This window comes from Sturnus vulgaris, unplaced genomic scaffold, assembly GCF_052056855.1.
Source record: "Sturnus vulgaris isolate bStuVul1 unplaced genomic scaffold, bStuVul1.hap1 Scaffold_87, whole genome shotgun sequence".
Classification (NCBI taxonomy): Eukaryota; Metazoa; Chordata; class Aves; order Passeriformes; family Sturnidae; genus Sturnus; species Sturnus vulgaris.
The window spans coordinates 3354963-3368580 of NW_028276756.1; the positions used below are offsets into that span (position 1 = coordinate 3354963).

The following is a 13618-nucleotide window of genomic DNA, read 5'->3' on the forward strand; positions in this document are numbered from 1 at the left end:
GCTGAAGCTGGGGCTGCAGCCAGGGCTGCCCAGGGCTGTCCTGCAGAGCAGCTCCTGCCGCCCTCAGGGCTCTTGGCCAGCCCAGCCCATGTGCCACCTGCCAGGGACAGCTCTCAGCCTGCCTGGCAGCTCCCCATGGACTCTGGGGAGAAGTTGGAGGTGCAAGGAGCCACCCCCATCAGGGCAGATTCCTCCTGCTGTGGAGATGGTGCTGCATGGCCAGGGCTGCTCTCAGCTTTCTCCTCAAGGCAAGGCAAAGGGGCTGTCAGGTGTGTCTGTGTCATTGACACTCCTGCACTGTCCCACTGGGCATCAGCAGATGTGCCTCCCATCTCCCTCACAAAGTGCCGCCTCACATTCCTGTGCCTACAGACAGCAGCAGCAGCACCTTGGCTTGCAGCATCTCAGTTTGTGTGAGCTGCCCTTAAGGCCCTGCTGGCAGGGAGATGGCCCTGGGCAGTGCCCTGTGCTGGGAGGGGTGTGCAGGGCAGAGCTGATCCCCCAGAGCTGGGCTGGGCTCTGGCAGCACTGGCAGGGACAAGGCTTGGATAGAGAGAAACAGCTCCCAGTAAGCACAACTGCAGGCAGCAGAGAGCCACAGGAACCCTGGATATGCTCCCTGTCCAGCTGCCCAGGGTAAGAGTGGGTTTACAGAAACTGACTTAAAAACAGGACCATTCAAATAGTCAACTTTATCTTTCCAGACAGTTTTAAGGGTAACCCTGAAATAGAGGGTTAAATGAGGGTGAAATGAGCAAGAGGCACCTATGTGGGACCAGGATGTCTGACTGTACTGGGGCTCAAAGAGCCGTGTTTTCCCTTTGTGCTCTCCAGTGCTCAGGCTGAGAGTAATGTTGAAGACGAGGCAGTAACTCAGCAGCTTAAAACTAAACTGAAAAATATTCAGTGAAGTTCCACCACAGGAAGAGAACTAGTTTTGAGAGGATTCCTAACATAATTGCACAGAATTGACCCAAGGAAATCTGTCCCAGTTTTTCAATGTTGTTCTTTCAACAGTCCACGATGCCTAGAATGATGAAATGTCCAACAGCAGCTCCATCAGCCACTTCCTCCTGCTGCCATTGGCAGACACGCGGCAGCTGCAGCTCCTGCACTTCTGCCTCTTCCTGGCCATCTCCCTGGCTGCCCTCCTGGCCAACGGCCTCATCATCAGCGCCATAGCCTGCGGCCACCACCTGCACACCCCCATGTTCTTCTTCCTGCTCAACCTGGCCCTCTCTGACCTGGGCTCCATCTGCACCACTGTCCCCAAAGCCATGCACAATTCCCTCTGGGACACCAGGACCATCTCCTATGCTGGATGTGCTGCTCAGGTGTTTTTCTTTATCTTCTTCATTGGAACAGAGTTTTCCCTCCTGACCATCATGTGCTATGACCGCTACGTGTCCATCTGCAAACCCCTGCACTACGGGACCCTCCTGGGCAGCAGAGCTTGTGCCCACATGGCAGCAGCAGCCTGGGCCAGTGGCTTTCTCTATTCATTCCTGCACACAGCCAATACATTTTCCCTGCCCCTGTGCCAGGGCAATGTCCTAGACCAGTTCTTCTGTGAAATCCCACAGGTCCTCAAGCTCTCCTGCTTACACTCCAACCTCAGGGAACTTGGGCTCATTGTGATAAGTGCTGTTCTATATTTTGGTTGTTTTGTGTTCATGGTTTTCTCCTATGTGCAGATCTTCAGGGCTGTGCTGAGGATCCCCTCTGAGCAGGGATGGCACAAAGCCTTTTCCACCTGCCTCCCTCACCTGGCTGTGGTCTCCCTGTTTCTCAGCACTGCAGCGTTTGCCTACCTGAAGCCCCCCTCCATCTCCTCCCCATCACTGGATCTCCCCTTGTCAGTTCTATACTCAGTGGTGCCTCCAGCCCTGAATCCCCTCATCTACAGCCTGAGGAACCAGGAGCTCAAGGGTGCAATGTGGAGACTGATGACTGGAGGGTTTTAGGAACATTAAACTTCCAGAAAAATAATGAAAATCACATAAATAAACGCCATTTTTGATAGTTCTTGTTTGGTTAGTTGTGGGATCCTTTTTCCTTTGTTTTAGTTTTTCGATATTGTCCACAAATAGACGCCTTTGCTCGTGTCATTTCTCATTTTGTTTCTCTCCACATTCCCTGTGGCCACAGACTCTGTCAATGAGGAGCTGCACTCTTGGTGGCTATATATGAAAGGATCTTCCAGCAAAGTTTTCTCCAGAGATGCCCCTTTTGTTCCCTTCTCTGGAGCTGCAGTAGCAATGTCTATGTGCAGAGCTGGGGCAGATCAGTGCTGGCACAGCAGCTGTGCCCAGCAGCAGCAGCACTTGGTGTTGCCAGTGCTGCTCCCGTGCCACTGCTGGCCCTCCTGGCCCTCATGTTGCTGCAGGGCCTGAGTGCTCTCGGGGCCGGGCACAGCCCTGGGGGTGGCAGTGCCGGGGCTGCAGCAGGGACAGGCCATGGGCACTGCTGGGGCAGCGCTGACGCCTCAGGCCAGGGCCTGGGGGCTCCAGGCTCCTTGGCCAGGCTCTCTCCACAACACTTGGCCAGCCCAATGCTGAGCAGAGAAAAGCCCCGGGAGCAGCCCCAGGCTGGCCGTGGGCAGGCTGGGGGCAAACAGCATGGCTGGTGCTCTGCAAGCTCCCTGCAAGGGGGACACCCTGGCAAGGAGCAGCAGAGCAGGGGCTGATCCATCCCCACTGCGCTGGACACCCCAGGGCAGCGTCCCAGAGCGTCCTCTTGCACCTGCCAACAACATCCCCCCTCTGCAGCCCTGGCCTCTCCCCCAGCTCACACAGGAGCCGCATCCTTGCAGGCACACACACGGCAGCACTGGCTCAGGAGCCCCTGTTTGCATTGCACACAGCAGGCTCAGCACCCCCATGGTGCTGCTGTGGGGACATGGAGCTGAGTGAGCACAAATGCCATCAGCCCCTGGGGCCAGCAAGGGCTGGGGGATGGCAGGGAAACCACTCAGTTTTGTTGTGGCCTCTGAAGTCAGTCAGAAAGTTTCTTCCCCTGAGCTGTGAGTTTCCTGTCCCACTGCAGATGTTGTTGCTCAGAGCCAGGGCTGCCTGGCAGCCACCCCTAAAATGCCCTGAGCATTTCCTTGGCTTCACCTTTGCTTTCTTTCCTCTTTCTTGATCCAGATTTTTTCCTCTTGCCCATCCCTGTCCCCTCCCTTGGAAACAGCCCATCCCTGTTTGCCCTTTCCTCTCTGGCCCCACTCCCCATTTCAATTTCTGAGCTGGCACCATGGGAACATCCCTTGGGGAGCAGGATCATCCTCCAAGTTCTTCAGGAATTGTCTGCAAGGTCCTGCAGTTCCTCGTGCTGCTCCCTTGCCAGAGGCACCACAGGCCAGGGGGGCACATCTGGGCTGCTGTGTCTGCGTGTGGGGCTCCCTGTTGTGGGCAATGAGGAGGGGCTGGAGAGGCTCTGCAGGACTGACAGGATGGGCTTTGGGGCTGTGTGGAGAAGCTGAGGGACCTGGGCTGCTGGACCTTGTGAAGAGGAGGCCCAGGGCTCATCCTGCAACTGCTCCAGGGGTGGTTTCAGAGAATCACGGAATCAGCAAAGCTGGACAAAACCCTTGAGATCATCAAGTCTGACCCATGTACTGACCACCCCAATGACCACATACACTGACCACCCTCACTAACTTCAGCAATTGACCATTTCCCAATGACCACAATCTCTGACTACAACCACTGACCACACTCCAATTAAAACCCAACTGACCCCATCCACTGACCACAAACCGTCACCACACCCCCACTGACCACCTGCATCAACCACATTCACTTACCACAACCATTGACCACACCCACTGACCACCTCCACTGACTACACCCCAATGACCACCTGACCACTTCCATTGACACCTTCCCACTGACACCTTCCCACTGACTAGCCACCTGACATTACCTGACCACACCCACTCACCACAGCCAGTGACCACACCCACTGTGAAGACACCAATGCCCACACCCCACTGGCCACATCCAACTGACCACCCAAGTGACCACACCCCCTGATCAAACCCACTGACCACTCGATATGGCCACACCCACTGACCACACCCCACTGACCACAACCACTGACCACACCCAATGCCCCACCCACTGACCACACCAAGTGACCACGCAACTGACCATTGCTGATTATATCACAACTGATCATATCACAACTGACCACACCCACGGACCACAACCCACTGAATTCTCCCACTGACCACACCCACTGCCCACTCCTGACCACAATCCACTGACCACTCAACTGAACAAAGTGACTGAGCACCGAACTGGCCGTACCCTGACTGATCACATGCCACTGACCACACCAACTTACCACCCCTTCACTGACCACACCCACTGCCCAGACACCAATGCCCACACTGCCACTGACCACAGCCACTGATCACCTCCCACTGACCACCCTGTCCTGGTTTGAAAGACAGCTGTCTACTAGGGAAAGCAGGGCCTTCCCTTGAAATGGAGAAAGTAAATCCCTCCCTGTGAATTAGTATCATTTTCAAATGAAGGGGCTGTCAGGCAAAGATATGGAGATAGGAATAACAGTTCTTTACTAATATATATATATAACAAGACAAAATAAAACTACAACTATGAAATTAACAACAAACAGAACAGGAACCCAGTAACAGTTCTCTTGGCTGTGGGGACTTTTCCCCTCTGGTGCAGTTACCCTCCCAGTTGGCAGTGAGCTCTGGCAGGTTCCTGGTGGACAGGGGCAGATCCTGCACAGCTGCAGGGGCACTGGGGTGATGGTGGCTGTGTCCCAGATGGGAAGGGTGGAGGAGAGGCTGTGCTCACAAATCCTTGGAGCAGTATTGGTCCCAGTGCCCCAACAGGATGCTTGGAGATAGCAAACTGAAGCAGGAGAGCGTCCTAGCAGGGGTGTGGGGTCCAACACCAGAAGAGGCAGCTCCTGGCGTTGTTATAGCGGGGTGAGGTTTTCCAGTGGCCTTCCTCCTCCAACAGCCAAAGCAAGCGAGTGCCAGCAACAGCCCCCCACCCTCCTTGACCCTCTTCTCATCTCGCACTGTTCCCCCCCCTCCACCCCTGCCCTCCAAGAGAAACTCCTAAAGAAACCAGGGAGTCTCTCCCTCCCCCATCTCGAAGTCTCAAGGACCTAGCCAGCAGTGCTCCTTAGCATGTCAGTGGGAAAAAATTCCACAGGCAGAGAGGGAAGGAAAAAAACAACTCCCAACACCTCTTTACCCATGAGTTCTTCTGTCCTGGGGGTCTCTGTGGTGGTCCCTGGTGGTCGTGGACCCCAATGTTCCAGTTGGTCTGGCTAAGTTGGCAGGACATTGAAACTGGTGAACTTCTGTGGAAGGAGCAGAAACCCTAACAGAGCCTCCTTGCAAAGCTATCCCTTAGATAAGAAATTGCTTACTTAGAATGACTAATACTGGAAATATTTCCCCCCTTTGCAAACCTCACTTTATCTCCCTGTGATATAATTGGTCCATTTTCAATCCCCTTAGCAATTGGTCCCTTTTCTCTAAAATCCCTAAGTAGTTGGTCCGTTTTACAATCCCCTAAATAATTGGTCTGTTTTCAAGACACCCTGACCCTACAAAAGCCCCCGTTAGTACCTTGTCCTTTGAATTGCTGCCTGGGACCCCTTCGTGGAAGAAATAAAGTCTGTGGAATCTCCCTGCAGCTTCCTCGGTCTCCTTCCTCTGCTGGCCAAAGGTACTTTGGAAGCAAGGCTCAAATCACAACATGGGCTGAAGGCCTGGACTCCAGGCATTGCTTGCATCCTCCTACCTCGTGGCTGAAATCTGCCTGAGACACCAGGAAAGGCTGTTCCTTGTGGGACATCTTATCCGGGCACGTTGTGGCAGCTCGGGGCCCAAAGCCCAAAGCCCCAACAGCTACAAACTTCCAGTTCCCCTTCTTATGCAACAGGCATTGTGCAGTTTCCAGAGGCCAAGGGTTCTGGAGAATAAGGATTGTGTCAGCTCACTTGTGTGGGCAATTTATCATCTGGTAACATGAGGTCACAGAGTGGGCTATGACATCACAGAGTGGGCTATGTGAGGTCACTGAGCAGCTATGGCATAGAGCAGACAATGACATCACAGAGCAGATTGACATCACTGGGCTGCTTTGTGACATCACAGGAGGGCTGTGTGAGGTCACTGGGTTGGTCACTCTGCCCCAGCCCCCCCTCACAGTTTCCCCAGACAAGTCCAATGCTGTTCATGCCCAGCAGGGTCCCCTGTCCCCCGGGATCCCCCTGCTCCACCTGGAGCCACAGCCTCCCCCAAGGATGTTCCACAAATCAACCCCAGAGCCTGACACGGGGACAAGGGGCCAGGGCTGTGTGACCAGGACATCAAGGACGTGGATTATCCAGGTCACTGGGGCCTGGTTTGGGTTGCCCAGGGCAGGAAAGATGTCTGGCAGCTGGAGCAGGGTGAGGGAAGGGCCTCCAAGGTGGGGCTGGAGCCCTTTGGCTGTGAGGAGAGGCTGAGGGAGCTGGGCTTGTCCAGCCTGGAGCAGGGAAGGCTGAGGGGCTCCTCATGCCAGCCTGGCAGAGCCACCCAGGATCTGATGGAGAACACAGAGCCAGGCTCTGCACTGGGGGGGCTGGAGGAGACAAAAGTCAATGGGTGGAAGGGGAATGAGGGGAGATCAGACAGGACATGTGGAACCTTTGTTCCCATGGGCTCAGACAGGTTCTGAGATGCTGCCCCATCCCTGGCTTTGGGATTTTCCAATCCACACCAAATCAAGGCTTGAACCACTTGGTCTGATCCAGTTTCTGACAGGTTTGGCTGCAGACTTGCTGAGGTCCCTTCCAACCTCAGCTCCCTGATGATCCCAGGACGATGCTGCTCCCGATTTTGGAATGGGCTGGAGCAGATATTTATGGGACAGGAGCCCTCTGGGGCTGTAGGGGACCTGCAGCTTGCAAGGTGCACGAGCACATCTCCTTAGCTGGGGCATTTGAGTACTTTAAGAAATGTCAAAATTTCCCACCAGAAGAGAAGAGAAATTTCCTGGATGTGTACTGATGGCAGGACAAGAAATACTGATCTTCATCTGTACCTGTGTTACCACTATACTGTCTATTTTTTCACGTCTCTCTTCATTTCGATGTTTCCACCTCTCCTGTTTAAATGGCCATGTCTAAGGACATCTCTTCCCTAGACCAGCTGGTCCTATGGCCTTGCCATTGCTCCCAGATTTCCTCCTCCCATTGTTCTCTGGTCATTCCACATTAGTCAACATCTTAGTTGTGTCTACATCTATCACAGAATCACCCTTTCTAATGTCTGTGTCTAAAATTGTTCCTGTATGAAAATACCTTGTTCATGGTGGATACATCAGATACTGCTTTGACATTGCACAGAGCTGAGGAAAGAATTTTGAAGTTTATTGAATTTTATCATTGGTACTTTTTTTTATGTTGGCCAAGAAGAGAAACCTTCTGTGCCTCTGAGTCTCACCAGTTGCTGACCCCCAAAGGACACAAACCTGATGAGTTGTGGTTCCCACTGCAGTGCTGGCACTTGCACCTCCCTCCATCCCCACAGCAGAGCTCCCTTGTCCCACAGAGTCCCTGGCAATGCAGGGATGAAGGAACCAGGACAGGCTGTGGGGATCAGGGGCAGGGCACAGCCAGGGATTTGGGGTGGTTGTGAGCCCAGGGCAGGAGCCAGCCCTTGGCCTTGCTGAACCTCATCCAATTGTCCTGGGCCCATGGCTCCAGCCTGTCCAGATCCCTCTGCAGAGCTTCCTGCCCTGCAGCACAGCCACACTCCCACCCAGCTTGGCCTCACCTGGACACTGACTCAGGGTGCCCTCCATGGCCTCATCCACATCAGCAAGAAAGAGATTTCACTGCCCTGGCCCCAATCCTGAGCCCTGGGGACACCCCTGGATGTGACTCCAATGCCCAGCACTCCTTGGCCTGGACTTCTGTTTTTTATGGAGCTGTGCCTGGCTTTATTTTATTTGCTGACAAGAAATGAACATCCCTCTGTCTCAGGCAGCTCCTTCTCCAAGGAAAGCAGGTGGGAGTTGGTGCCAAGGAGCTGAAAGCTGCAGGCACAGCCTGGAGGGGAGGGAGCTCAGATTTGCACAAGGCTGCTCTGAGTGCCAGGGGTTGGATGGGGGAAATGGTGGGGTGGGGGTAGGGACAGAGTGTGATTGATTGTCAGCCATAAAGGGTCTTGATTTTCATCTCTGTTAAGACTGCATTATAAGGTTTCAGGAATTAATATCAACTGGAGATTGCTGATATCAGTGTATAAAAAAGAAAATAAAAATAAGAAAAAAATATATTCTCTCTTTTTGTCTTTAATTGAAATATGTTTTGAATGGAGTGAAAGCTTAGACAAGTCTTGTCTTATGCTCAGGTTTCTGGCAGTAACTCTGTTTCAGGCGACCTGCACCCCAAATTGCTCTTACTGACAAGTTTTTTAGAATGGCTGATGAGGTCTATTATAAAATGAATTATTTACTGAATGGACTCAAGATTAACAGACAAGACACTTTAACTGGAATACTTACTGCACAGGATAAACAAAAGAAGCCCAGGTAGATACAAACACCGTGCACAATAAAGTTCCCTATATTACAGCTAGTGAAGGAATAGCAGAGATCAGGAGTCAATGTAACTTAGCACCAAACTGATGAGGGAGTACACATGGAGCCCTTTCACTCAGCTCCCACAAAAGGAACCACAAAGATGCATCCAGACTTGGGAGAGAAGCCCTACCTGTTTGCAGGGACTATGCAGAAGATTTCTGCTTGGTGAAAGTTTTGTGTAGCTTTTCTAGTTTGTAAAGTGAAGTGTGTGTCACTCAGAAATTCAAGGCTCATCTGCCTTCAGGCTGCTCTCAAGGCCAGATGTTCATGGTCAGCTGGGAATTCCACCTCCATGGCACCAGAGAGAACTCAGGACAGGACAGATGTGGGGCCTGGGTTATCTCAGCAATTCCTGAGAGGGGGAAGATGCCCTGAGTGATGGCCCCAGCTGATGGACAGAAGAGATGAGCTCTGCTGGGCCATAGGGGAAGTCCTGCTGCAGGAACCTCATGGAACCAAGGCTCTGTTGTGACATTGTGATGGCTCCTGGAACCAAGGAGACCATGGTGACACCAATGAACCTCATGGAACCTAAAGTCCATTGAGACAGATCAAGTCACAAAAAATGGGGCCTCTTGGAACCCAGGAGAATATTGTGGGGCAACGGAATCTGGTGGAGCCAAGTGTCAATTGTCAGAACAGCAGGGCCTTATGGAACCCAAGTGACCATTGTGACTCCATGGAATCTCATGGAACAAACTGGAAGTTTTAACACAGCAGGGTGTCATGGAACACAGGTGCCACTGGGACACTGCCACTGCTCATGGAACCAAGTGTCCAGTGTGACACTAATGGAGCATAATGGAGCACAGGAAACCATTGTGACACAAGGAAATCTCAAGAAACCAAGGCTGCATTGTGACACAGAGGGGCCTCATGGAACCAAGAAGACCATTGTGAGGCAATGGAATGTTCTGGAACAACAGGTAAATTTTCAAGAGGGCAGGGCCTGATGGAACCCAGGTGCCAATGGGACATTTCCAAGGCTCATGCAAGCAAGTGTCCATTGTGACAGAGCCAGGCCTAATGGAACACAGGAGAACATTGTTACCCAATGGAATCTCATGGAACCAAGTGCCCACTGTTTCACAGTGCAGCCTTATAGAGTGGTGGAGACCATTGTGATGCAATTGAATATCCTGGAACTGTTGTGACAAATGTGGGCTTTATGAAACCAAGGAGGCAGTAGAATCTCAAGGAACCAAGGGTCAGTTGTGAACACATCGGATGCTCAGGAAAATAAGGAGAACGGTGTAACATAGTGGAATCTCATGGAACCAAGGCTTTATTTTGACAAAGTGGGACTGAATAGGAGACAGGTGCCACAGGGACACTGCCAGCTCTTGTGGAATCCAGTGTCCATTGGGACACAGTGCTGCCCGATGCCCCAAACAGAACACAAACTAACAGAGTGTCAGTTTATGCGGTGCTTTATTCAGGGCCCGGGGAACCTGCGGACTAGCGTCCAAAGTCAGGGTCCCACAGTTCCCTTTTTCGTCAAGTTTTTTATACCTTTTTACAAAGTAGTCCACGTGCAGAGGTACACATTCTTCAAGACAATACAGATACATAAATCTTGTAGATATCATTCCTAAAAGTTATAAATTTTGCATGCTTGTCTATTCAAAACTATAGGCTACCCCCCTTTAATTCCCCCTTGCATGTTTTCCCATCACCAGAACCCTTTATTTATTATTATACTTTAGCCTTATCCTGAAAGTTTCTAGATGTTCTTATATGCTCCACTAAATTCTTTAATTATCTTTAATTATTGTTTCCACAGTCCCCAGCTCATTCCCAGGGCTGGTTCCCAGGGCCTGTCCGAGAACTGCAGTTTTCTAAGCCTTAGCATGACTACTACTATATCTACATTAGTCCTTTTTCTCATTATTTCGGTATCAACTCCCCCCTTTTGAGCATTCTTCAGATTTTCTGCAAGGATGCTCAATTCTTCAAGTTATGGTTTCTAAGTAGGATGGTGAGTCTTCTTTTCGAGTTGGCAGGATTACTTCTTTCCGGGTCAGTGCTCTCATAACACGTCGAGTATGAGTTCCTTCTCTGGCAATCATTCCTAAAAGACATCTGTACATAATCATGCATACTACAATAATCAATACAATCATTATTACATATTGTACAATTGATGATATCCAACCAGAGACTTGGATTCCTAGGGAGCTAAACAGTGCTCCTACCCAGTTATGTTCAGCTTCCTCCTGGACTTCATGCACTTTTGTTTCAATTTGTTCTAATTGACTTATGTCTTTTTCTACTTCTTCTGTGACATTTGGGATATGTACGCAGCAATGGTCAACCTTTCCTTGGAGGTACCCACAGACTCCATGTTCTTTTAATAAAAGCAAATCTAATGCCATTCTATTTTGAATTGTCATTCTTGTCGTTGCCTGCAACTGTAAGTTTAGATCCCTAAATCCTTTCTTTGTAACTGCGGCTAGCCTCACAGTTTGTCCTACTAATTTGTACAGCATCTCCCGGTTTCTATATGTAGAAATTGGTGCAAACAAGGACTCCAATACCCATCCAAATTTAACTCCTGATGAGGGTTCATGCCATTCATCTTCATCTCCCAATCCTAATTCTTCTCCCACTTCATTTGTTTCTCTCTTTGTTTGTGACTGCATCTCTTTCTGCGTTAATTTAGACTGTTTCCAAAAAGGGCAAAGTGTAGGGACTCCTAAAGTAATCTGTGTGACCGGGCCATTAATAGGCATATGAGTAGTCCACTGTCCGTGCCCCATTACCCACACTGAATGCCCTGGACTCCTGATGGTAGTCGTCTGACAATCTTTCCATGCCCCTTTTATTTCACCTGTTATTGTATGATTATACCTTTGACATTCACAGCCCCATTTTAATAGTATCCGTACTGGCACTAAACCAATTTGGGATTCAGGGGTATCACAGGTGATGATTTTGCTACAATTCCAGCTAGGTGTGAGGGTCACTCGATCCCGTCTTACTGTTTCAGTTCCTAACACTCCTAGATGTCCTTGCTCTCTCTGGCCTGACCATTCGACACACCAATGTACTGGTCCTATGTAACTGTAAGGTTCTAACAAACTAGGACCCCAAATAGTTTTCCAATGTTCCCATTCTTCCTTCCCTTCTTGACATACTATCTCATAAGAAAATTCTGTGACTGGTTTTTGTCTTTTTTGTCTTATGTCATAAGTACACCATCCTACATTCTTGAACCATCCAATTCTTGTAAAAACTGGATTTAGTAATTTTAGGCACTCACTCTTTTGTCCCGGTGTTGACCATTTCCCTCGAACTGTATAGGTTTCCTCTATCATCTTAGTATGATTCCGTACTTCTTTATTACATCTTTTTGTCCCATTTATAGTTACTGGAGGCATTTCCCCAACGGGAATGATGCCCCATGGTATTGGATCTCCCGCAGCTTTAGGTAAAGGTAAACATGCAGTGATGGACGTAGTATTTTGTACTTGTCCAAAATCCCTAACTAATCCCACTATTAAATTTTCTTGTCCCAATTCTTGTTGTGTTTTTCCAGCTTCTGTCACCTGCCATGTTCTCCCATTCTCTTTTAGAATACCTACATTTATGTTCCCATAATCAAAACTTTCTCTAATCCGCACAATGCATGAGAATTGTCCTACCTGATCAGCTTGCATATGAGATATTGTCAATGTGGTGTTACCTCTTTGCTGTTCCATATCCCAAAGTGTCACAATTCCTTCTGTAAATACCTCGTCTGTGGTGATTTGTCTCCAGGCTGCATGTACTTCTTTTAATCCAGTTCTCTGGTTGTCAGAAAACAAACAGGTTAATTTTACTCCCGCACCCTCAGGCACCATTACATCTGGCTCCGGAACTGTAATTTTAACAAACGCTTCTCCCACCTGCATTATACAGACTAATGTTAAAAGAACTAAGGCCTTGCCTGAACACCAGCTTTGTTGCTGACAGAGGCTGTACTTCCCATCTTGACGGGACCTTCTTGATTCGAGTGTAGTGAATCCAGTTTTCGATCCCTTGGACTTTCACTGCCGTGTAGGTAGTCATGATCACCTGGTGAGGACCGTCCCATACTCCTTTCAAGGGTTCCGTATTCCAGTTTTTCACATATACTTGATCTCCTGGCTGTATGTCATGGACAGGATTCTCCAAGGGCAGAGGCCGGTTCCACTGCAATGCTCCTCGCAGCGCTGTAAGGACTTTATTTAAAGACAAAATGTAACTCAACAATACTTGATCTCCTACTAAATGAGGGTCCCCTTTGTAGGTTGTAGCATGATATGGTTTGCCATACAAAATTTCGTATGGACTTACTCCTATCCTTTCTCTGGGTTTAATCCTGATTCTTAGCAAGGCTAGAGGTAGTGCCTGAGGCCACTGTATCTTCGCTTCCTGACAAATTTTCTTAATCTGCCCTTTTAATGTCTGATTCATCCGTTCCACTTGGCCACTAGATTGTGGTCTCCAGGGCGTATGGAGATTCCAAACTATCCCTAACACTCTGGCTACCTCTTGGACTACTCTAGCTACAAAGTGAGGTCCTCTATCTGAGGACATTCCTAATGGGATTCCAAATCTAGGGATGATTTCCCGTAGTAAAGTTTTAATTACTTCCTTTGCTTGGTTAGTCCTGCATGGGAAGGCTTCTGGCCACCCTGAAAAGGTACACACATACACCAGTAACTAACGGTACCCTTGTGCTTTTGGTAGCTCTGAGAAATCTATTTGCCAATAGTCTCCTGGTTGCGGCCCCACTTGTAACTTTCCTAGTTGTATTTGCCTTCGTGTCACTGGGTTGTTTTTAATACAGACTGGACACATGGCGTTAATCCGTTTTGCCATTGTTAACATCCGATTGGAAATTATCTCACGTTTTAAAAATTGTACCAATGCGTCTGCTCCCCAATGGCACTTGTTATGTTCGATTTCTAAAATTGTTTTCATTACTTTTGTTGGCAATACAACCTGACCTTCAGCTGTGACATACC

At 49.6% G+C, this 13618-nt stretch overlaps 1 protein-coding gene across 1 annotated transcript; it reads left to right on the forward strand.

The window, feature by feature from the left end:
* Positions 1-612: 612 nt before the first annotated feature.
* Positions 613-2025, forward strand: LOC148217323 (olfactory receptor 14C36-like). The gene is made up of 2 exons (XM_088158760.1): positions 613-636; positions 1101-2025. The coding sequence occupies exons 1-2, from the start codon at positions 613-615 to the stop codon at positions 1962-1964; spliced, it is 888 nt and encodes a 295-aa protein (XP_088014886.1). The 3' UTR covers positions 1965-2025.
* Positions 2026-13618: the final 11593 nt, after the last annotated feature.